Here is a 26072-nt window from a genome sequence, read left to right on the forward strand (position 1 = left end):
GCGCACTTATGACATTTGTGCGCAGTTGCAGGCAAGCAGAAACGGTAATCATCATATGAGCGGATATGATCTCATTGTCGAGGATGACACAGAGGCCGGGCTGAACATCAATGTCAAACAAAAGGCTATTGCAATCACCACACACCGTCACGGCCAATTTACGTTTACATCTCTGTGGAAGCGGAGCGCAGACAAGAGTGTTGAATCCTGGTCATCAGCGCTATTTGGTAGTCAATTTTGTCTCGTTAGCGAAACGTGTGCTGGCCTTGTGCCGAACAGTGAAAAGCGACCACATCCGCCTGCTGCCACATTGCGACATACGAGTTCGGCTGAGCAGCATCTCTCTTCTTCCCCCCAGCTTGCTGGTAGTTCCTGCTGGTGAGTGCAGCTTTTCTGTAAACTTCTATATAAATTGCTCTGTATGTGCCAGTCATGCAGTGTGCATGCGTCACGCGCATGCGCAGCCAGCTTTAGGGTCGGTGTGCGTAAACCGGCGCAAGTTTGTGTGAGGCATGACATGGAATTATTCAAAAACGTTTGATACACTTGCCGCTACCGGTTCGTCGCTTGCATAGGACCGCATATACCTTCAATACTCTTCGACACGTGCTGACGGAACTGTACGCACAAATACGCTGTTCGGGCAGCGTGGTCACGGCATGGGCTTACGAGCGCTAACACACGTTGCATTCTCCGGTATCGCAACTCGTGGGCTCAGCAGTGATTGCTATGTTTGTTACTGTTCGGCCGTTGCGCATTCCAGCCGGTCTAGAGGGGAGGACACCATGCACAAGCGGAGGGGATGCATCTTCAAGCAAGCTCAGCATGTCCGCGGCGTGCATTGCAAGGTGTCTCGAGACCAGCCCGTCTAGGGATGTTTCCCCTCTGACCCTCGACGCGGGCCCGTCAGGGGATGTCTCCCCTCTGTCCCTCGAAGCGGGCCCGTCTGGAGATGTCTCCCCTCTGTCCCTCGAAGCGGGCCCGTCTGGGGATGTCTCCCCCGAACCTTCGAGACCGGCCCGTCAGGAGATATCTGCTCCCGGCCGAGCCGCCAGACTCACATGCGATCACCTGCCGCGTTTCAGACGAGACCATACAGCTGTCTCGGCGAGATGTTCTCGACGGCGATCGTGCTGATTGTTCTCGGCTGCGCGCTGCGATCGTCCGCGCAATTCCCCAGCCCCAGCGGTGAGCCCGTTTTTAGTGGCTCTTAACTTATCGAAAGTTTTGCTGATGGCGTGCTTCGTCTGCGTTGGAGCTGGTGTATGCTCGATGAGTTCTGGTATGACACCTCGTTGCCCGCATTGCTATCTTGGTGCCGCACTGAGATGCGCTTCTTTCACGCATACAGCTGGCGAATCAGCTGGATGACAGATGTGTTTTTCCTCGACAGAAGCACAAGCTAAATGCTGCCCCCATTGGTACAGCGGAAACTTGGCCGCTTTCCACAAGTGCACCTCTAAGTACGGGTTCTGGCCCATCTGTCCCCGAGATCCTCTCGCGTTCGGTAAGTAATTTTCTTTCCGCTGGAGTGTTTTTATTATTTCGGCGCGCCAGTCGCTTTTCCATGACGACTGTGTTTATTTGCAGAAAACGTTTGTATTTGAGAGCACAAGTAAGTTGCTGGTAAGGAGATAAACTTACGATTCCACCGCTTTCAAGAGGCCTGAAGAAGCTGCTCTTTGCTGATTATGGGCGGCACACACACACACACACACGCTACAGATTCCTGTCATTAGTCCGGGCAGGATACGCCACATTGCAGGGAATGTGGAACTCGTTTGGCCGTGGGGATGTTCTCATTTCGTGCCAATGCTGTGCTGCGGATCGGCCATGCTTCTTGTTCTCCAGCGCCACTGTTGCAGGCTGCCGATACCGGGGACAATGGTACGCAGTCGGCAGCATCATTGAAGCCAACGCCAAGAAGTGCTATGAAGTCCACTGTGTGCGCAAGGCGCCGTCTTTGTGGCCGTCCGTGCGCATAAAGCACATCAGCAAGGAATGCAACTGTAAGCGTTGAGAGGAAGCAGGAGACGCGGCCGCGGGACCCGCGCGTGCTGTTGACACGTGTCGCGTGCGATGATGTAAACCTTCCGACCATCTTTGGAGGCGATTCACTGTTGCTTTTGCTTGACTGTATTGGTAAACAAGGTTTTGTCACTGTTGGCAGTTCAGTTCTGCTTTGCAGCCAGTTCAATCTGGATGCGCTTAATCGCCATGACGATATTCCATGCTCACTTCGCAACTGTTATAAGCCCAGCAGCTGGCCCAACCTAATTCCGTACCCCGCGATTTGTTGTACATGCAACTCTGCCAGACCTACAACTTCGCTGCAAGTAACTTTGCTCTCGACAGGCTGCGAGTTCAAGGGGCGGATATATGAGCATGACCATATCATCCATCTGAATGAATGCGAAAGGATCCAGTGCAACAACGGAACCTGGGAAAAACTACCGCAAGCGCCTGGAGACACCTGTAGGTAGACTCTAGCTAATATTGCGTGGCAAGCGCAAAATATATCCATATCCAGGATATCCACGATATCCACGATATCCAGGATATCGTGGCAGGTGACATGAGGGGGTCCAGAAATCGATACTGAAGTGGCTGAACCCGTTTCTTCACGCAAGTGTGAGGAATGCGAAAAACGGTATAATTTCTACGTTCTTGAGGAAACATGGCCTCCCTCGTAGCATTTGTGCATGCATTTTTCTATGCTGCCCTGGCTTCCCCACAAGGCATAAGCCCGTCTGAACTCCAACGCATTTGCGATATTAGGAGCCGGCATCAGGGACGGTATCAACAGAAAACGCGCGCATGCATCTAGGGAGCAAAGCCATTTAAGCCATTTCTATCGTCTCCCGACATCCCCTCACCGCAGGAACGCCACCACTGCCCACTCACCCCCACCGGTCCCGCCCTCCGGCAGGGGCATGCCCCGCAGGCTCCACGCCCTGGGACGACTTCTGCATCTACTTCTGGCCCGTCATCATGAGCTGGCCCGACGCCCAGAAGATCTGCCACCTGCTCGGCGGCTCGCTGATCGTGCCGCAGGGGCCGGACGACAACGAGATGATCGCCGACGGGCTACGCGGCGCCGGCGGCTGGCTGGGGGCCAGCAACGGCAAGTGGCCGGACACCAGCGGACGCGCGTGGAAGGTGTCGCCATGGGCACGCGGACAGCCCACCAACGGCACCGGTAACACGGCTGCGGCGGATTCGGATGCCGAAAACGAGGGTGTTTTACAATGTTTGGGCAGTGATCCTTTTGTGGTGTGTTCGTTGAAAATGATAGCGTTTTCAGCAGAACCCATTTCAATGTAGCCTCTGATGTCAGTTCTTCATGTGTTGCAATACAGTGCACGAGTAAATGGGTTGCATGAAACCTAATGCTACGATATGTTGTTACGATTGGGAATGCATTTTTTTGGCATTACGAAGGGAGTACATGCGGAATGGCGTGGTACGTGATGCAATGACCCGATTTAGACCCGATTTTAAGTTTTAGCTGAACTGCGTTAAAATCCTATGCTAACTGTGGCATTCTTTATTTCTGTTTTGCTGTGACAGCGCTACAAAAGTTCAAAAATGGCGATGAAGTCAATGAGCCAATTTGTGCCTGTTTTCCCGGGTTTGTCTCTTCCAGGCCTCTTACAAACCATCCCAGTGCACGAGCAGTAGTTTGACGTCTTCGGCTCCGCGCGGCAGCGGTCCCGTCTCCGGAGTCGTCACCACACCTTCTGTCGTTCCCTCTCCGCAGCTGACAAGTGTCTGGGCATCGCCTCCGGTGACCGAGCGTGGAGCGCGCTGCCCTGCGACGGGGCAGACCACGCCCTGAAGCCGATCTGCTTCGTGAAGAAGGTCCCCTGCGATCAGCGCGGATGCGTGGTGAACGGCGAAAATTTTGACCACGGAGATGTCATCCACCTCTTCGACGACTGTCACCGCATCATTTGCGACGACGGATACCCAGTGCATGAAGTTCGTCCCGAATGTAAGCGGGTTTCGTTTCGTAATTAGGCGTGTTTTGACTTTTGAGAGGCTTGATTATCGCGCTCTGAACAACTGACTTGAATGTTTTTGATGTTGAAATGATGAATTTGATTTTTTTTTTAAATTTGAAATTTTTTGAAATTGAAATTTTTGAAATTGAAAAAAAATTGAATTTTTTTTAAAATTTGAGATGATGAATGAAAAGGACATAATTTAGCTAACAGCCCTACATGAACTTGGTAGTCCGGTTGCGGGTGTGCCCCGTTCAGGTTTCTCTTCCGACAACCGTTCAGATGTTTCCGTCCATACGCGTTGACGCAACTTTTCTTCTCCCTCCGTCTGCATCCAAGCCTTGTTCACCTTTATGCATATCAGCCCGCCTCTCCTGGCGTCTTGCTGCCCCATCACGCTCCCGACTGCGGCCGTCGTGCAGTGCCAGGCGTCCATGGACCGATAAACACATCGTCATCGTTGTACGCCACGCCTGTCGTCCGTTACAGGCTGCTACTTCGAGGGCTGGCAAGGACAATGGGGCGCCGGTTACTACCCGCCGGGTTTCTTCAACCCATTCCCGCACATCCATTGCTACTGCCACAAAAACGGCCAAGTCAACTGCCTCGACAAACCCATCCCCGAGGAAGAGCTGACACCGGTGAAGGAGTAGCGGGAAACGGCTCCCCGATCAGCTGACCCAAGACACGACGAAACTTCGCGCGCAAGCGAACGCTGATTATCCTGCAAATGGAGATGGCTTGGCGCCGTGGAGATGTGCATTTTAACCACATGTAATGCTCCCAAGTGCTTGATCAACGTGTGTTTGAGCTGCTGCTAACAACGGTACATACCGGGCGCAAATTACATAGGCCCTTAACATTTCTTTTCGGCGCCTTATGATATGAAAGGTATTTGCTGTCGTTGCTCAACCGATTGCCATGCATAACTGTTTTTCTTGCAGATTTGTATGTCATCGGTCAGTTCCGCTTACTGGTATATTGTCTGGAAATCTGTTGCTGCTTCCTCTCAAAGTCGTCATGACCTGGGATCGGTTGAAAACTGCACATAGATAGGAAACGTGCACAACACTCGTCTTATCGAAATGGTTGATTTGAAGTACGGCTCCGGCCCGATGCACAGCAATGCAGCTTGTTCTCCATTTCATCATGAAATACATCAAACTCACCTCCATATGTGTTTTCCTGGACTTCCACCTGCTTCCGCCAAGGCGTAGATCCACCCATCTGTCAAGGGGTAGATATTTGAGGACTCCGAGGGTGGTTTAACCTATTTCGCCAAAGCATAGCTTAAGTTGAAAATGTGTGTAATTTAGGTAGTCTTCAAGTTCAGTATAGCGCACTGGGCCTGATCCTTTGAGATGAGCGTACTCGCTGAATGCTTGATGGCGTGTTAACACGCGATCAGGTGGGAAGGGGTCAATTTAACCCACCGAAGGTTTTCCAGAATCATTTCCGAAAGGCGCAGCGCAGCGGCTCAAAAGTTTTGCATAGCTGTAGACAATTAGAGATGGATCTTTTGGTGCCAATCAAGATGTAACTTCCAAAGTCAGGCCTGCCGACTTTGTCAGGTAGTTGATACGAGTGGTGGCGCCACTTTTGAGCCAACAAGCCCGCAGTCTGCGCACCAAAATAGCTCAAAATGATACTTTTAACCCATCGCAGCCGACAACCGCAAGCAGGTTTTGTATTCGTCATGACGACGGCGGTTGTCATGACGATGGTGGTCGCGACGCAGTTTTTGTGAACGCGAGCAAATTTCTGGGGCTACCAAGGAAAGGAGAAGTGTAGTGCTGGTACAAAGTGTTGACAGCATAACTTGGACTCGAAAATAATCAAAATTTATATTCTTAGTATAGACTGATGCCACTGTAGTAGCTTTCACCAGTGACATTATTGAACGTAAATGATCCGGAGATTTTACCAAGGTATGCTTTTGAATTTTTTTTTGCTCCAAAAGTTGGGTAACTCCATTAAGTGGAAATAAGAGAACGCATCATACGTTAATACATGCTGTGAATGCATACTGGTCAGCCATGACACGCAACAGGACTCGTAATTAGCTTGTTGGCCGGTTACACGCCCCGTGAACGCGCGCAAATTGGTCCGCGTTTGGTTAATTATGCTGCCGATAATTGTGGGCACTTCGCCAAACGTTACCATTGCCAAACACGGGGCAAAAGCTGCAAGCTATGCGTCAGAGGTACGTATGTCACAACAGCTTCTTCGGCTTGGAGTACGGTCGCCTGTGTGTGACGTAAGGATCTGTGACCTCATAGATAGTAAGCCAGGAAGGTACTTTGCCAACAGGGAATGTGGCCCAGTCGGAAGCGTCCGAGCGGGTCGAACGGTGAGGCCACTGCATCGGGCGAGGTCCGGGACAGGCCGGCGGGCGTACGCAGGTTTCCACATTGGAAGGGGAGTGGGACTGCTCAACATTTTCTGCTGAAAACCGAGTTAAAGCGCCAAAAGCACGGGCAATTTCTCGCTTATCTTAATGCAGTGTCGCGTGTTTCCGACATTCTTACTTGCACGCGTCTAGCCGAAACTGTTAAAAACTGATATTTAGTCACGTGCATATCAATACAGCAATACATTTTGTGAGGAGAAAGGGCAGCTGTCTCCGCGGGCGTTATACACGTGCGTACGCCGTTGGGTGCAATGCAGGCTGGGCTGCGTTGGTGGCGGCGGCGGGTGCGAGCCGGTCGGTGCCGGCGTCGGAACCGACGGTTCGACGCACGTCGGCTTCACACGGCCTACAGAGATGATGCCCTTCTTGCCCGCGCACCGTGGCGCCATGATCTGCGGGATGCGTTGAACTACTCGCGTGGAAGGGGCGGTTGAGAGCCCGGTCGTATCACGGCGGCTGAAGTCGCGGTTCGCGTCAACATGGCCGGCAAACACGTATGACGGTCGTGATGACGGCAGCTGTGGGCGGTGGGTCGGAGGGGTCGCACGTGTCGGCGAGGGACGCGCACCGGCTGGTCGGAGAAGAATCTCGAACGGTCGGAGAAGACACCGGGCAGAGTCCGTGGTTTACCGTAGACGGGATCCATTGCGGTGAAATCGAGATCCTCTTTGCCTCGCGGTGAAACGAACAACGAGAATGGCGAGTGCACGAAATAATAAAAAGCAAACTAACTGCAATAAGCCGGATATAACATATGGCGTTTCATGCAGCGTTCTAAACTGGAAATTATTGTATGAATTATTCATTAGTGCTGGTAAAGAACGCTCCGGCTTTGCCCAGTTACCACAAAGAGTGCACGGCAACCATGCGTTGCAAACTGGAAACAGGAAAGTACAGGCAAGCCCTTCTAGTTCCATAAAAATCTAGAAACCTAGAATCTCCAATAAAAAGACTACGACTTCAGCGTTGCATCATTTCTGCCAGAACTCATCGTTTGCTCACAGCAAGCGCCGTAAATGGGCCCGCTAATGTTTCATAGCGCTAGTTTAGTGCCAACCCTGAAATTGTCACGATCTTGATGTTTTGATTCCGTGACTGGCGCAATTCGCGACCGGCGCGCTTCAAACCAGCGGCGCGGTAGCGTGTGTGGTGGTACAGATGGAGGTTAGCAAAGAAGATATATGCCAGTTGGCATACGAAGGTCATGTGGACAAAGTTAAGGAGCTCATATTGAAAAATAACAAATATGTCACCAAACAAGATGAGGTAAATATCGTGGTGTTACGACTGGTGTTTGTGCTCCGCGCACGCCAGCTTTATTGATGTGTCGTGCAGATCCGATACCCTGATGAGATTTTCAAAAGTGTTATTTGCCAGCTGTTGTGAAACAAAAGTTTGTTCAAAATTGTGGTAGAAGGGACTTATTTTGCATATTTTTGTTCGTGCAAGAGTCAGTCAATATGCGTACTTATTTGGCAAGCATTATAAAACTCGGCAGCCTGGCTACCCATGTTGCAACATTTACTGGTTTGAAGATATATTGGATGCATGTTTAGTTGGCCCAGCTGGCTTTTATGGAACAAACAAAGCTGCCATGGGCCAAATAACATGCAAGAGATAGGTGTGGACTCAAGTGATGCAATCCCTGCAAATTCCAACCAATATAAACAAAAATGCAAGGAATATGGAACCATTTAGTACTTAAGGATTTTCATGTTTTTCCTTATCTTTATCCTCACATATCACTCAGGTAACATGATTAGGACAGCCTATCCAGTCCTGAAAAGCAAACTGCAGTTGATTCAAACAGCAAGGTGTTCATTAACTGCCAGCACATATCCATGCTTTTTGTAGGTAGAAGCTGAACTTGAAAACAGATGCAATGCTTGAATCCATGGATGCTCCTTATTACAAGGAGTAATGCTATTAAATTCTGTACTTGCGGCTACCTTTTACTTTTAGTTATCCCAAGCAATCCCCTTAAGTCCTGTTATTCTCACTGGCACTTAATAATGCACTCAGCTGCTGAGGCTATATGGTGTTGCCTGTCCCTTACCCTGACAAAAATGGCAGGCACCATAGGAAATCAAACCCAGAATCTTTGGTTTCCAAGATGCATAGCTTAATCAGCACACTTCTGGCTCACCTCCATACAGCTAATCACAGAACACTGGTGCACATGACAACAGCAAGTAACTAAGGTCATTATGCAACAAGCAGATGCTGGCTGGTGTTTTTGAGAAACAGAGGCTGCTACTCTTGCTTTGCAAAAGTTTGAGCCACAAGAGGTGGCCATGTAACAAGTGGCCAGGCATGTTTAAGGCAGAGCCTTTTAAGTAATTTCTCAAGCACAGCTTTCTTGAATAGGGCTTTCAAAGCAGACCCAGGCTTCCTCTCCCAATGGGAGTATCCTGCTTAGTCCCCAAATAGCAAAACTGCATGTTTCACTGAAATGTTGGGTATCAGCAACATCACACACATCTGTTTTACGTGAATTGCGGCCAAAATCACCTTGTGGCAACAATTCTAGCACACATGCACACACTTAATCTGGTCTCTTAGGCTTTGGTGCACAGTGACAGCAAATTTCAGTGCAAAAAAGCCCAGGTTTCAAGTAATTGTAAGGGTGCAGAGGTAATTTGTGGAAAAATCACTCAGGAACAATTTTGCTGAAGATGTAGGGAACCTTAGTCATTGACACTAACTCTTATTTACATTGCCAGGAGTGTGGATACTTGACAAACTCTTTGCATGTGGCCTGTTTCAGTCTATTCTGCCTCCCTCATTACCCCTTTAATTATTCTGACAGGATGTTCCTGGCATGTTGTGTAACCATATCCAGATTTTCAGCAGCCTATTGAAAATTCATTGCACTTGTTTTGGCACAAAAATGTGTTTCTAGCCTTTCTGGTTTTTGAGCAGCAACATTTTGTTAAGAGGGCTGCATCCAATGAATCTGCCAATCACAGGTGACAAGGTGACACTTGTGTCTGAAATATGTCTGAAATCTGACATTCTCATTACTTGCTCAAAGCATTCAGTAATACATACCAACAGGTCTAAAACTTAACTAGAAGCACACCCATATAAGCTTCAGGTTTCCATGTTTCACAGTTTTCTATATATTGGCATGCTGTACTGCCAGGAAATACGTTATAAAAGATTTACACTTTCAGTAAAAATTGACTGCTAATTTGGTCAAGTAGAAGCAATGGTGGACCTGGTAACTTTATCTTGCTGATCCATTTTTTTCTGCCAAGCTTAATCACGCCAATTTGGAAACAGCAGAGGAGGATCACACCTATCCCCATATATGTTCACATAGTGGAAAACTGTGAATCATAGGAAGGGCTTAGGATGCCATAGTGGGTCATAACTCTTTGATAGGAAACTCATAAGCACTAGCATGGTGTATCTGGTCCGGGCCCTCGCAGCAGCCAAAGCCAGGATGTGTGGAGGGCGTGCCACTGACGGCGGCGCCATGTGTCGGCAGTCAGCCCGGCTGGCCATCCACTGGGCGGTCAGCGGCGGACACATGGACATTGTGGAGCTGCTGCTGGAGCACGGATCGCCGCTCGACCCCGCCGACGACGTGAGTCGAGAGTCCGGCTCCCACTGGTCCGGTCTGGCTCCCACTGGTCCAGTCTGGCTCCCACTGGTCCAGTCTGGCTCCCACTGGTCCAGTCCAGCTCCCACCAGCCCCATCTGGCTCCTGGTCCAGTCTGGCTCCCACTGGCCCAGACCAGCTCCCATTGGTCCAGTCTTGCCCCTACTAGTCCAGTTCGGCTCCCACTGGCGCAGTCCGGTTCCCACTGGTCTAGTCCAGCTCCCACTGGTCCAGTCTGGCTCTCATATGTCCAGTCTGACTGCCAGCCAATCCACGGGTCTGCACACCAGTACAGTCTGTCCAGTCCAGTCTGGGTATTCTTCAGTTCAGTCTTGTGCACTGCCATTTCAGAATGACTGACAGAAGTGCCTTAATTTATTGCATATGAGTGTCAGGCTTTAATGCACATGTGTGCCTGGATTCAATACATGTAGGTGCCTGGATTTAATGCATGTGAGTGCCTAGATCCAATTTTGTTTGTGGTGTTAATCATCTACTTGTCCATCCATCCATGAAGCAGTATATCTGTCTGTGCCTGCATAAGGTTGCTGGCTGCAGAGTTTGTTATGTCTGTCACATGTTATCTATGTTGAGCAGCTGATCACTAATGGTGAGCCAGCCTTTCGCAACTAGCCAAATCTGCTGCGACCTGATGGTCGGCCTGCGCTCTGCCATTGGGGCTCCATGATTCTGTTCTGACCGGACCAGGGTCTCACAGGACCTGACATTCTGTGCCGGTAATGCTTCGAGCTGCAGAGTTTAGTGCCGACTTGGCCCGCCCGCCCCGACAGTCGGGCTGGATGCCGCCGCTGATGGTCCCGCGTGCGGTGCCAGTCCGATCTGACGTGACCTGACCTGACCTGACGCGACCTGAGCTGGCCTGACATGACCTCTTCCCCGCCCGGACAGTCGGGCTGGATGCTGCTGCTGATGGTCCCGCGTGCGGTGCCGGTCTGACCTGACCTGTCCCGACCTGACCTGACGCGACCTGACATGACTTGACTCGATCTGGCCTGACCTGACCTGACCTGCTCCGACCTGCTCTGCCCCGCCCGGACGGTCGGGATGGACGCCACTGTTGATGGTCCCGCGTGCGGTGCCGGTCTGACCTGGCCTGATCTAACCTGACCTGACCTGACCTGACCTGCTCTGCCCTGCTCGGACAGTCGGGGTGGACGCCGCTGCTGATCGGCGCGTCGGCCGGCCGCGCGCCCATCGTGCGCCTGCTGGTGGCCCGCGGCGCCAACGTTAACCACGTGACCCACACCGGCCAGTCAGCGCTCATGTACGCCGCGTCCAAGAACCACCGCGAGGTGGGTCACGCGACGGTCAGACGGCCGCGGCGCCGGCAGCCGGCCTGCCTCGCTGGCCTGGGGCACCGGCTGAAAGCCGCTCGCGCGCCACACGGCAGTGTCGAGTCTCCGCCTTGTAGCGCCTTCTCGAATCGCCGCGGCTCGGTGTCTGGTGCGCGTCGGGACTACTGCGGCGATCTGGTGTGGCGAGCCTGCCCCAGCGGCTTCTGCTGCGCGGTGATGATTGTCCGCCGCGGAGGCTTGTCTGTCGTTCTGGTCTCTGCCGCGTCCGACTGTGTCGTTCTGGTCACTGCCGCGTCCGACTGCGGCAGAGCGTGGAGCTGTCTGGTCACTGCCGCGTCCGACTGCGGCCGAGCCTGAGGCCGTCTGCCCACTGGCTGCTGACGTGCTGCGTTCGACTGCGGCAGATCCTGGAGCTGCTCTTGCGCAGCCACTCGGACCTGAACTCGGCCGACAAGTACGGCAGCACGGCGCTCCACCGGGCGGCCTCGCGTGGCAACCTCCAGTGCGTCCAGCTGATGCTGCAGTACAGCAACCAGCTGGACATCAACGCCGCCGACCGCGTCGGCAACACGGCCCTCCACCTGGCCTGCGAGGACCAGCAGGCGAGAACGGGGCGGGACGAAGCGGCCAGCCGGCGAGCTGGGACCGCAGCAGCGGGTTTAGCTGGGATCAGAAGGGCGGCAGGGCGTGGTGGTGGTTCGTGTGGGTCTTTTGGTCAGCTGGTTTTTACTCAGGTACTTCAGCTTGGAGGAACAGGACTTGCCGGGCATGCCGTTAGCGAGAGAGTGCGGAAAAGTTGGGTCAAGCCAGCGGAGTTCAAACACGGATCTTTGGGATGGCCATTCAGTTGGCCGGCCCCTCCCTCTGAAAACCTTCACATGACGACCATTGTCACGTGTGCTGATCGGGCTGAGGATCTGCGTGACATAACCTGTGACTTGACCTGACCTGACCTGCCTGACCCTCTGACAGGCGGAGGTGGCGCGGCTGTTGGTGCAGTCGGGCGCCCGTGTCGACCTCCAGAACGCCGCCGAGCGCACGCCGCTGCAGATGGCGCCACCGGGCCTGGCGCGCGACCTCCGCCAGCTGGCGCCCGTGTAGCCGCCCTGCGCGCCTGTGCGAACCGCGCCTACCGCGGGCCGCCGGCGCCCGTCTGATCGTGATGCGCGTCGCCAGGCGGCCGCCACTTTCTCACGCACTGTGACGCTCGAGAGTGTGCTTTCTGACGTGGGACGACGTGCCGTTGTGTGCCCAAGGCCGCCTCCGGCTCACGCCCCGCGTGGCCGCCCCGGCCGCGGGGCGCCGACAACGACCACTCCGAGCTGTGATGGCGGCGGGCGGCGGCGACGTGGACTGCCGCGCGCCCGGCCAGAGGAGCCCGTCCCGGTGCCGGGGGGGGGGGGGGGGGGGGGGGGGTCTCCGGAGCTGGAGTGAGGGACGCCGGTGCCAACGGCGACTCGGCTCACTTTTATTGCTTTGCCAGCCAACTGATGTTATCGCGAATGTGTTGCGTATCATCGAAGCCTCGACCTCGAAGCGTGTTGCGAGCATCGTTGCGTCAGGCAAATGCCGCAGTTCTCGGCCGGCCGAGTCGGGTGTTTTGAATGGGAATAACACATCGCGACCCAAGACCAGGGTTTTAGTTTCGGTGCCAGTCGTTCGTGAAGGCGAAACACAAAAGTGAGAGCTTTGTTGGAGAAGAACGGAAATGTGTGCTCGCGTTTGGATGCACATCTGGCGTTCGTGAACGTGATTTCCAGACGTAACGGCCGTCAACTGGCTCTCAATGGATGTGCAAGGTACGATGACGTAATCAATCCGACAACGCGAAGCACACTCACTAAACAGAGAATTGTGCTGTCTAGAGCAGTCTTTTCCGTTACAATGCATACAAATGGTTATGAGTAAGCTTGTTTATCACATCCGATGTTCCAGAATCGTCAAATGTGAAACACTCGCTTCAGCACTTTTGATAGCCGGGCAGGCGCGGGAATTTCGCTAGGTTATTTGAGGTGTCTCTTTTGGTGCGTTCTCTCGCAATTCGACGCGCTCCATTGGCGAGCAGACGTGAATGGGGCTGGCAGCAATGGTTTAGTATTCTGGGTTTTAACGCCCTCCATATCTCGTATTATGGGGTTTTAAGGCCCGCCCACGCCCTGCGGACTGGGTGCAGAATTCGCTGCAGATGCTACGTTAGGCGGTCGTGGACATGACGGGCTTGTAAGCCCGATGACCTGCTAAAGGCGGGTAAAAGAAGCCCGAAATTAGCATCTTCCATGTCTGCAACAATTCGCGACCGTGAAATATGCAACAGATTCTGCAGACTTCAGCTGCTGCATAGACACCAGCGGTACCTCTTGAACTCCGTTTACCCATACGTTGCGGGCCTGCACGCTTAAATGCTAAAATGTCTGGTGCTTACCGCCATTATGGTTGCACAGACCATGTGTTGCTTAGTTTTGCCCCCAGATCGGTGTGTTTTGGGAACTGGGAAATGAAGTGCTATTGCTCGGGTATGTCATGGGATGGCATCAGCTGGAAACCAGAAATGCTGACTGATGATGGAGTTATAATCGACCTTGCTGATGCCTGCCGCATGGCTGATAGTTCTTTTCATAATGTGGTACCTACTTTCATATTTCTGACATATGGGTGAGCATTTTGCGTTCTCTACAGCTTGACTGTGATTGATGTTACATTTAAAAAGTGGGAACGTTTTGAATACTGGTATCCGTGCTCACAATGCCACACAGCAAGAACGGTAGCGATATGCCTTATAATACAGCTCGCAGAGGTGGCGACGCTCCGCTAACTCCACCCACTGCATGACCTACTCCGGTAACTCCACCCACCGTTTGACCTGCTCTGGTAACTCCGCCCACCGCGTGAACTGCTCCGATAACTCCACCCACCGCGTGACCTGCAGGGTCATGGCGCTGGCGCACGCTTGACGTGGCAAGAGAGCCGCTCGCAAAAGCTGGCGCGCTTGGAGGACATGTTCTTGGGCGGCATCACTGTATACGGTCTACCGCGCCCGCTGGACGGCTCTCGCTGGAGATGGCTGCTATGGGCACTGCTCACCACTCTCTTCGGCGCGGTTCTGGTCTGGGGAATCCTGAACGTGACGCTGGAGGCGCTGGTCAAGCGACGCGTCACCTCCAACGTCCGGCTGGAGACGCCGGCCGGGCTGCCGCTGCCGACGGAGATCGCCTGCGACAGCTGGTTCTTCAGCAGCGCCGCCTCCGAGCTGCTGAACGTCTCCACAGGCATGACCGACGTCGTCTCCAGCATCGTCAACGGCGCCATGGGGTTGAACGGGCTGGGCCAGAGTGTCGTCATCAAGCCTCAGGCGATGAATGAGCAGTTGCAAGAGCTGCTCTTGCGTACCACCAAGGGCATTGGAGAGCTCCCTGACAAGCTCTCGCTCTCCTGCGAGCGGCTAGTATCTGCCTGTGACATTGGCAGGGGCATGAACAGCTTCGAGTGCTGCAGCAGCCTCCTGCGACCGGTCCACACACTGTCAGGTCACTGCTGAACCGCTTTCGGCATCCACATGCAGCGAAATTTGTCTGGCTTCCGCTTCGGCGCGCGGCTGAAGTTCAAGCCTGGAAGGAACCGGGCCGCGATGGGCGAGATCGGCATGTTCGCTTCCTTCGCGGACAGCGACAGCATCCAGGTGGCGGTCAGCTACCTCTACACGCCGCCCAACACGCTGACGGCGAACGACGCCGTGCCTGTGGCGCCCAGCGAGACCGTGCGCACACAGGTCTGGAAGGATGCGCGCGGCAAAACGGACGCCGTTACGCCGCTGCTGAACAGCGTGTTCGCCTACCATCAGGTGCCGATGGCGGCCAGCCGGCGGCCCGCCCCCGTTGCCGGCAGGTCCAGCTGCGAAGTGCACGTTATTCACGCGCCATGCTGTGACCACTGCCGCTGCCGCCGCCAGGGCACAGAGGTGCTGGACGCCAGCGACGGCGCGCCGGCGAGCCGGTCTGCTCGCGGCTGCAGACGCTTATCTGCCGCGGGTCCCCGGTCCGTCAGCTCAAGGTCAACATGACCGAGGGTCGCCTGCCGTGCCAGGACGCTTGCGTGGCCGACACCGGCCGTGTCCCGGCCACATACCAGCGAGGCGTGACACATACCGTGTCACGGCCCAGCGGACGAGGCGGGCGGAAGCGTCGTTTTCGTGTTCTACCCCACCGAGAGCTACAGCCGGATCGCGGCCATGGTGCCCGGCCTGCTGGTCTGGGCCGGGGACGTGGGAGGCGTAGCCGGCCTCTGCCTCGGCATGAGCCTCCTCAGCTTGTTCGAGGTACTGATGATCACGCTGGGCGGCGCATGGGAACTGATGCGCCTGCCCACCGGCTTCCAGTGGTCGGGAAGGCATTGGTGCGTATGAGTGTGTCGACGCACTATGTGAATGCGTGATGCCACATTGCATCGTGTTTTGGCTTCTGTAAACCCCGCTCTACCCTTCATATCGCCGTGCCATCGGCCAGGCATAACGATTTTTCCAGCGGTCTGCCATAAGCCTGGCAGCGACCCCACCTCCAGGTCGTTCCAGGGGCGGATCTATACCTTTTTTTTGGGGGGGGAACCTTTCGTTGCCAGCTGCCTGGTGTTGGATCCGAGGTCCAGTGCATGGTGCCTCTCGCGGGTACCTAGTGGAGACACCATTTAAGCACCGAAATGATGCGGAACGGAAAGAAATGTTTGATACCGCACCATCAAAGTTAAAACAGACGGTAAGTAGACGAAACTTTTATGAAGTTCTCGGAATGTTTGGGGGGGCAAAGCTTACTCTCAGAGCTTTGGGGGGGGGTCATGGCCCCGTGATCCCCTCCCCCCCCCCCAGGATCCGCCTATGGGTCGTTCTTAACAGCTCCTGGAGCCGACAGACGGTGATTCAGGGTCCCTCACAACACCGCGTTACGGAACGGCGACTGCAGCGGCGTGCCTGCATTTCATTAGTCACTGCTAGCAGTCAGCGCCGTGCGACCGAACGATACCGAGTCACTAACCACTCACACTACCGAGTCACTAACCACTCACACTAGCGAGTCACTAACCACTCACACTACCGAGTCACTAACCACTCACACTAGCGAGTCACTAACCACTCACACTACCGAGTCACTAACCACTCACACTACCGAGTCACTAACCACTCACACTAGCGAGTCACTAACCACTCACACTAGCGAGTCACTCACCACTCACACTAGCGAGTCACTAACCACTCACACTACCGAGTCACTAACCACTCACACTAGCGAGTCACTAACCACTCACACTAGCGAGTCACTAACCACTCACACTAGCGAGTCACTAACCACTCACACTACCGAGTCACTAACCACTCACACTAGCGAGTCACTAACCACTCACACTACCGAGTCACTAACCACTCACACTAGCGAGTCACTAACCACTCACACTAGCGAGTCACTAACCACTCACACTACCGAGTCACTAACCACCCACGCCCGAAGCGACATGACACTCCATCAGGGTATCTGGAAACACGTCCACTTCCATCCCCCCCCTCCTCCCCCGTTTCTTCGCTGCAGCCTGGTCCGTCGTGAAATCAGTTCACTGGTGGCTTCTGAGCCTCACCCGGGTGGCAGGGTAAGTCCACTGACGTCAGTCTTATGAGGCGTCGCCCCGAGCACGCCAAGCGCGCTATCGCCACCAGATGTGTCAGTCAGGCGACGGAAAGCTCCCATAATCGTCAGAGCCGTACAAAGTTTCAGTTAGATGGCCGTTGTGATGCAGTTTTCTAAAAGTGCAAGGAGTTTCAGAAGTACACATTACACGGGCTAAAAATGGGAATGAAAATGGGAATGATGGGAATGGGAATGAACAATGGTGAAATTCATGGATATACGTTTCGAGACACGAAAGTATTATATATTTTCGCGCCAACACTGTAGGGACGCAATTTTGGTTGGGTCTAAACGATCAAAGAGGAAGCTGGCTGTGACTGCGTACATAAATTCTATAACATGCGCATATTCTTGGGTCTGAATGACCAGTAACGATAACCATTTTCCGTAAGGCAAACGTAAACGTTTTTAATTTTTTATATAAGCCTGTGCCTTACTGAGTAGTATGTCTTGTTAAAAATCGAGTGCAAATCTTTGATTTGAGATGTTACCTGCAACGGCTGTCAATGGCGCTGTTATTTGGGAAAAATACATCCTGCTAGGCTGGAACATGGTCATTTCTGCACCAGTTTGCACAACTTTGCAACGTTTGAAGACATTTATGCTGCAAGCGTCAGTGTAAACGCACATGATTCAATGCAAACTTGCAAAGGGACTTTCAACCATTCACAAATTGCTTCGCAGTGCTAAATGTATAATCGCAAAAGAGCAGCGCAATAAGACAAAGGGAACCATCGGAACCTGCTTTGTGAACCACACATTATTAAACACAGCTTCACAAAACGCTCAATGGAAAGAAGCATCGACAGTTGCATGAATGAAATTGTTCAGATTGTAATATGATGAAATGTGAGGAAATGCCAACGACACGTGTATTGTTTTCCGGCAGCCAACTGTACTTGAGCACTACAATAATTTATGAAAAGCCAAACCATGAACAGACGCTTTCGGAAAGGATTGGGTTTACACAGGATAAGTCAATCAATTTTTAAAGCAACCTGAGAACAAGGAGCACCATGGAACTTCTAGCTCCACCGCAGCCTATGGTGGATCAGTTTGACGCACGAAACCCGCACAAGCCATCAGTATTGGGCACGAACGCAAGAAACACGCGGAACAATCAACAGTTCTCGCCAGAAATCCCCTCCGCCACAAAGAACAAAAGGCGGGAAAATCCATTTCTGTTTTGGTCACCTAGTCTTCGTTCATATCCCATCGTGTCATTTAATTGCATCAATGCGGCGGTGTTCGACCAGAAGCAACATATTCTTTAAAAAAATGTACTATTAGCGGCTCATGTACTCTCACGTGCAACACGTAAGGAGCACGTCGCGTTCGGTGTGGATGTTTCTATTTTCTGGTTTTCAACTCGTAATGCTAAAATAACCATTTGTTCGCCATTATGGAGAGGTAATAAAAAGCAATAAACTAGCTAATCGGTGGTGAGGTTTGAGACCTAAGTGCATGCTATCAGTCATTCAACAGTATGTGCATCGGCCCCGACGTCTTCACATACACCTGGGCTATTATGGTGGCATAAATAATAAAAAAAACAACGCTAGCAACGGTAGTTGTGTTAGTTAACATGGCCAACCACTAAAAAGAAAAAGTTTATAGGTGGAATTCTAGTATTCAATACATTAACACGACACTTACGAATATAAACACAAACACACGTCTGGTATATTTTACAACTGAAATATATCGATAACAATTATATATATATATATATATATATATATATATATATATATATATATATATATATATATATATGTATACATATATATATATGTATATATATATATATATATATATATATATATTTGAAGAAGAACCATATATATATATATATGGTTCTTGAAAATATATTGGTCAATCGTCAATTGAAGAAGGACCATATATATATATATATATATATATATATATATATATATATATATATACATATATATATATATATATATATATATATATCTATCTATATATATCTATCTATCTATCTATCTATCTATCTATCTATCTATCTATCTATCTATCTATCTATCTATATCTATATATATGCATATTCATATCAAACGACCACAAAATAGACATCGTCATTCATTATCGTAATAAGAAAATATCTAACTTTCTCATGAGAAACAGCCCAGACAAACCCGACAAGCCAAAATGCACCAAAGTAGTGTATCAATTCCAATGCAACATTGAAGGCTACAAACTTCGTTCCATACACTACATTGGTGTGACCACGACACTCTCACGACGCCTGACAATGCACTTACGTGACGGGGCACCTCTGAACACAAGTGACACGAACACATGGCATTTGTGTTCTCATTGTGTCTTTGTAGTGTTCCCATTATGAGTGCTTCTTATATATATATATATATATATATATTGGTCAATCCAATATATAAATATAATATATAAATATAAATATAAATATAAATATAATAAAAATAAAAATATATAAATATTGGTCAAAAAAGTGAAAATAGGATTCTATCTTACTTCAATAAGTTATGCTTTATTTATGTTCTCCGTACCAAAAGATGTTTGCACCAACCAAGTGGTGCACAATTTTTTTTATTCTTTAAAACTCAAAAGTAGTTTATTGTGCCATTCAGTCTTCTCCGGCGATGAGATAAGATCTCGAAACGTCAGAATGTAAGGAGCGATGAATATATGAGTAATTTTGTGCGAACCATCTTTAATCTAAGCGATGATGCCAAGTCAAAGACCCGGAAACTAGAACGATGCGTCTAAAAGCTCGTCAATGCTGACTCATCAGTTGTTTTGAATCAAACACGTATAAAGGAAAGGATTCCGCCAAAATATTCCAATATATATATATATATATATATATATATATATATATCTCTCTCTCTCTCTCTCTCTCTCTCTCTCTCTCTCTCTCTCTTTCTCTCTCTCTCTCTCTCTCTCTCTCTCTCTCTCTCTCTCTCTCTCTCTCTCTCTCTCTCTCTCTCTCTCTCTCTCTCTCTCTCTTTTATCCCGATGCCATGCTGCCAAGATGCGTGAAGTGGTGTTAGGTCGCTTCTCATGTTCTACCGCATTCCATGACGTTCGACACCCAACCGAAATGAAACTTGACAGCAGACCATACATAGGCTGCTGGTATAGCAATAATCACAATCACGTGACAGTATTCAACATTCCATGTGCCATCCAGGCAACACAGTGCTTCATCCAAAGCTTTGCCCTAAAATCTCAATTTACATGCAAGACAATCATAAAGCAGCAGCACGTCACTGCGCCGGACAAGTCGTCAAAATCAGATGAGCACATAAACTAAAAAATAAATGTCATGGAGAGCGAAAGCTAGGTGCCGATGGCCGTTGACGATATCAGCTCTGGGATTATCAGCAATTTTACATTTCAAATAATCCAAATGCCTTTTTTTAAAGTCGGTATTTTGATTATCGGTGCCGCGGGCGCCGTGGGATTAATCACCATGACAACCGGGGTGTCACTGGGTTTAAAACTGTGACGACATCACCTCCTGTGACCTATCAAGGGATTGATTGACGTCCGTATTCGCGACAGGGATTTAGAAACTGCGAAACCTTTCTCATCATGCTTAAGATACCGGAGCGCCCCCCCCCCCCTGCATCAGCTCATTCCAACAAGGTGTGATATTGTACGTCATGACTGGATGTGTATAGGGTGCCGATAGTGTAGTGGCTAATGCGCCTGAGTTAACCGCTGCGTTTCTCGGAAATCAGAGGAATGTAGTTCGATTCCCCGCAACGCTCGCCCCTCCTGCCGGGGTGAAAGGCATGCGACTTCATATAGCCTCAGCAGCTGAGTGCGTCGTAAAACCCCAACGACACACATAATTGAATGCGTTCCTTCGAAACGCTTTTCGCGATTAGATTAGAAAACAAGTGCTATATTTCCCACGTTTATCATCCACAAACACTAAGAAAAGGTTAACCCCATGAAGGCTTTTAAGCATCTTGCACTTTGCGATCACCCCTTTTGCGACCGGTTTTGGGAATTGTCCATGGCTGGATGTAAATCAATTGTTTTTTTCCCGGGGCAGCGCCTGGGGCTGGCAGTAGTCAAGCCGCTAAGGTCCACCGCCATAGCAGCTCAGAAGCCGGCGGCGGCGGCGCGGTAGCTCAGGTCCACCGTACGAGCAGCTCAGAAGCCGGCGGCGGCGGCGCGGTAGCTCAGGTCCGCCGAACGAGCAGCTTAGAAGCCGGCGGCGGCGGCGCAGTAGCTCAGGTCCACCGTACGAGCAGCTCAGAAGCCGGCGGCGGCTGCGGCGTGGCTGCTCAGGTCCACCGTACGAGCAGCTCAGATGCCGGTGGAGCGCGCGCCATCTGTCGGTAGTAGCGTTCCCATCTAGCGGCGGCGGCGGCTTCGGAGCGGTGGGTGCATGGTCGGTGCTGAGCTCTATTCGCCAGAAGGCGAGCAGGGCGAGCGCTGGGAAAATGGCCAGAAATTACAGCTGGTGGTAGAACAGCACGTGCAGCGCTTAGAGGAAACATATAACCGCCGACAGCAAGCCTTACCTGCGCCCGGGTGGCCCGTTCAATGCGACGCATATAACTGCCGACAGCAAGCCTCAAACGCGCGCTGGTGGCCAGTTCAATGCGACGCATATAACCGCCGACAGCAAGCCTCACACGCGACCGGGTGGCCGGTTCAATGCGACGATCTCGGGTGGGTTTCTTTGTTTGACCCCTCAAACAATATAAAAAACTGAGTGAGCTAGAAAGACCAAAGTCCCAGCGACTTTAGGATTCTATGGTAACTCATCTCGTAATTTTACCGGCTCCCACACCGTGACTTTCGGGTTCATCGAGGTCAAACGAGTTTGAACCCGAGGCCGTGGCCCGAAGCACACTCAGAGCTCTTCATGCAACGTGCTTTAACCTAAATACCAACGGCGTCCGTTAGATCCGCGACCGGAGCTTCGAGTCGCTGACTCCAGACCACCGGATGAGCTGACAACGACAGTAATCGAGCACCACGCGGCGTTACAAGAGCTCTCGCGGGTACGTTCACAGGCGCCCCGGGGGACCCAGCTCCGGCTTCGGTCGGTTGCGGCCGGGCAACGTTACAGCGCCTGTGCATTACAATTCCAGCAGCGCAGGCAGAGGGGTGGGGAGGGGCTCAGGAAAGACGTGCTCCTCCTTAGGTTCAGAGAGCTCTTTCGGGCCCCTCGTGACCTACGATTCAGGGTTTAATCTGAGGCCCCAAAAGGGCCCCAAAAGCCGGCCGGAGGTCGTATCCAGAGGCCCCGGCCAACAGGTCCGGGCACTCTAATGCCAGGCAGAGGTCCCTGCGCACTGACTGATGAGTCGATAAGGGTCTCTATGTTAATCATACACATCAGTAACTCACAGTCGGCCCCGCGGCGGCATGGGGCTGAGAGCCCATTTCCCAGTGTATGGGCTCTCAGCCGATATGCATCGATATGGGTCTGTATATATAGACCCATATCGATCACCGCCCGGCATATAGACTCTGTCGGTGTGGCACCACCAGTACCGCTAAGTCCGCTCCGTATCGGTATGGGTCTGACGGCCCACTTCCCAATTAGCTACAAAGCCGGCGACTTGCACTGATCGGGACCTGTATCTGCCAAGGACTCACATTACCTAGCATAGGGACCTGTGTTCCCAAGCGGCTCCGAGCCAACCAAAGGGCAGTGCTCGATGAGGCCTGCAGAGGAGCCGGGCGGCCCACCCGAACCGACGAGCAAGAGCCCGGTTGGTGGGAATAAGGGCCCGAAGGACTGGCTATAGGTCACATCAAGAATCGCGGCCCGTAAGGCCGTGACATAAAAGATCAATCAGACGTCCCCGTGCACCGTTTGAGGACCGCTGAGGTAATGCGGGTGTCTAGGTCGGCTAGAGACCACGAGCACCAAACAGTTGGCCCCCTGTCAGTCCGAACCCTTGGGCCCACTTCCCAAGCAGGAGCAAGGCCGGGACCGCGATTTGCATCGTTCTTGGTCTTTGAAACAATAGTCGAGGTCCCTGTGTCGATCACGGGCCCACAGCGCCTACCAGGGGATAATATGCCGGCTGGTGGCCCGTAGTCGATCACGGGCTTCGTTCGAGGAGATGCGAAGAGTGGCCTGAGGGCCTCTCAAGACCAAAAATCACAGGCCCGATTAGACCAGGTCCGGTACCCACCCGTAATGCCGTAACCTGAAATATTTATGACATTCACAGCTCATTGCGGTTCATCTGGCTGCGCTTTGCGTGGTTTAGCGCATTTAGGGGAATACTGAAGCGGTTTCAGATAGATTTCGCTCCAGGTGACAATTTAGGCTGTTCAGACCAATTTCGTCGGCGACAGAAAAGGCACTTTTCCACCCTTGATCCGAGGCCGGATGCTGCTCCTTGGTCGGCGTTGGGTTGGCACTTTCTGGGATGAAGATACGCCCGTCTTCTCTGAGGGTAGCTAGACGGAGCATTTCCTGGAAAGTTTGGCGTTTTCATGGCATGCTAGGATATTTGTCAATCAGATTCTGTCTAGCCCAAATCAAAATCCGTTCACCGTAAGCGAATCATTAGGGGCGGGGCAGAGAGGGGGGGGGGCAGAAGAGGAAAGCAGCTGCCCCCTGCCTGCCGGTAGCGGGGCAGAAATGTGCATCAGCCGCCCGAGTTTTGAGAGCCCTTTAACTCGAGCCGAACATTTTGTAGTTAGCTAAGCAGACATTAATTTGGTTCAGGAAGCTCTTCTCTGCAATCAAGGGGACGCTTTTGGAATCCTTAAGTCTCTTTTATGACTAACTGAGGTCCTGCTCTTGGTCAGGAAGTAGGACATAAGGCATGTTTTGTGTATCATACAATAATTTTTTATATCATAAATTTTTGTATCAAATTTTGTGTATCATACATACAAGTTTTGTGTGTGAATGCCCTATAATCTGTATGCTTTGTGAACTTGTGTAATAGTTAAAGAGCGGTTTAGTAGCCGCCACATCAGCTCTTTTTAATTTTTACTAGAGCTCTTAAAAACATCACAAGACACTAAGAGGTACTGATCATTTTTAATTAGCAACTGTAGTCAGCTGAAGCGGCCGGCGCATGGCAATAGCTGGGAGCCTCGTTGTGACGTCAGACCATGTTCCAGCAAAGTTTTCATGCCGGCCAATTGGGAACATGCAACCATGCTCAGCTGACACCTCTTTGGCGGCCAGTTTTGACTGGGCTGTCTTCAAAATTGAGAAAGGATGTATTCCAGTTGAACTCGTGAACCATCGCACATGACACCTCAGCCACTTATCCGCCTCGCTCGGCCAGTGAAACGACAGAAAAGGGAGTTGGCGCCGGCAGAAGGCGATTCGAGCAATGTCATGGACTTTAGCTGTCTCCTCGTCATTCAATGTGACGCAACGTCCGGCAGGCGGTGCGACCGCTCTTTCTCCCCGGCCTGCGATGGAAAGGCCGCTGGACTGGATCGGTGTGTACACGCTGTGAAAAAGCAACAAAAAAGGTGGGCACAAACACACGTTCGGTCCGTGCAAACATAACAAGTCATCTCTGCCAAGCGAGAGTTGCTTGCTCGATAGCCAGAGGTCAACAATATGTCTGTTAACAATACCGCAGGCGGCGGAAGTGGTGAAATGTTTACCACGACGCATGATGTATGGATAAAGCGCTGCACCATGACTGAAAGCAACACTGCGTCCCACCTTGCTCGCTGTGTTGGTTGCACGCAAGGAATTTAAAAGACAGTGTCTGGAATTGAACCTGAGTATTGCCTTGTGTTTTACAAATGTTTACCCTCTGTTTTTGTGTATGTATATCATTAACATTATCGCCTTACACACATAGCATACAATACAACAGAAGATTATTAGATATTCTTGCCAAATAATTTGTAGGCAGAGTTTCCACAATTACAATATTTTGACTAGGTTATTTTTTGGTGTTAGTGATCTTAAGGAACATTCACAGATAAATTGTCGTCTGCACAGGACAATATTAATTTCGATGAAACACATCGTTGCTATCAAGGAACAAACACAACGTTGCTATCAAGGAACAAACACAACGTTGCTATCAAGGAACAAACACAACGTTGCTATCAAGGAACAGCTGTGAGTTCAGGGCATGACCAGCGAAGGAAAAATGATCTAACCAATTGTTATGATGCTATGATTGAATTTTTTCGCCTGCTAATCGTCCACAGAGATTCTCACTTAGCATTCAGTACATCTGGATGTTGTCCTTCAGTTTTGTATCACATGCGCCATGCGTGGCGACACCCCATGCAGCGGGCAGATACGCGAATAGAGCCGATGAACGCTGCAGGAGAGTACTGATAAGCGCAACAGGAAGATGACTAAAAGAAATGGCTTGAAATGGCTTTTTCGCCTGACTACGCATGGCGAAAAAAGATCCTGTCTTAACCATACCATGCTTTGAAAACTCTAAGTTTCCCCTTGGCACAGGCAATTATCTGAAACGATTATCTACGTTGGTAGTGCGAAACATCATTCCATTTTCTAGCATTCCGGATGATTCTCCCAGATTAGTTGCCAGACAACTGCATCCCAATTATGAGCAAAAAGGGAAATCAGTGTATTCGGCCCATGTAGACATATAGCGTATAGCGATACCGCATTTGGATATTATCCAATCGCAGTTTTGAGGTAAAGATCCCACGCCATTGCTTAGCTAGGCGTTGCTTTGTAAACAACCGGGACTTAATGCACTTGGTTGCCTTGCCTCTCAGCCAAATAAGGAATGAGCTTCCATATTGACGTCACAGGCAGATCAGGTAGCTACGTCATGGGTGGAATGGGCTTATTCGAAGAAGCTAACGGGCTACCATTTGACCATGAAGGGTGCAGTCCAGCATTCGCAAACTAGGTAGGTAGGTACGCATGCGCCTATCGGGTGCAGCCTTTGAATGACCAATGTCGAAGGCGGCTGATACGTGGGTACACTCGAAATTTCCGGACGAAACACGCCACAAGACGATAAAATCATCTTCTTCCCACCAGCGATCACCGTCATGCTGTGGTCGGTGTATCGTTTGCATGTCTAGTTTGATTTAGTGCTCGCTTGTCGTTTG

General features: G+C 51.1%; 2 protein-coding genes across 2 annotated transcripts; both read left to right on the top strand.

Moving 5' to 3' along the window:
- The first annotated feature begins 322 nt into the window (after window positions 1-322).
- On the top strand, window positions 323-5178 carry LOC119113749 (uncharacterized). The gene is made up of 8 exons (XM_037237994.1): window positions 323-378; window positions 1086-1188; window positions 1394-1507; window positions 1866-2009; window positions 2356-2475; window positions 2930-3199; window positions 3761-3994; window positions 4494-5178. Exons 2-8 carry the CDS (start codon window positions 1113-1115, stop codon window positions 4655-4657), a joined length of 1122 nt encoding a protein of 373 aa, XP_037093889.1. The 5' UTR covers window positions 323-378; window positions 1086-1112; the 3' UTR covers window positions 4658-5178.
- Window positions 5179-7534: 2356 nt separating this feature from the next.
- On the top strand, window positions 7535-12717 carry LOC119113750 (26S proteasome non-ATPase regulatory subunit 10). The gene is made up of 5 exons (XM_037237995.1): window positions 7535-7680; window positions 9908-10006; window positions 11188-11334; window positions 11742-11939; window positions 12310-12717. Exons 1-5 carry the CDS (start codon window positions 7573-7575, stop codon window positions 12436-12438), a joined length of 681 nt encoding a protein of 226 aa, XP_037093890.1. The 5' UTR covers window positions 7535-7572; the 3' UTR covers window positions 12439-12717.
- The last annotated feature ends 13355 nt before the right edge of the window (window positions 12718-26072 follow it).

The sequence above is a fragment of the Pollicipes pollicipes genome, unplaced genomic scaffold (assembly GCF_011947565.3).
Source record: "Pollicipes pollicipes isolate AB1234 unplaced genomic scaffold, Ppol_2.1 Scaffold_7262;HRSCAF=8765_pilon_pilon_pilon, whole genome shotgun sequence".
Taxonomy (NCBI): domain Eukaryota; kingdom Metazoa; phylum Arthropoda; class Thecostraca; order Pollicipedomorpha; family Pollicipedidae; genus Pollicipes; species Pollicipes pollicipes.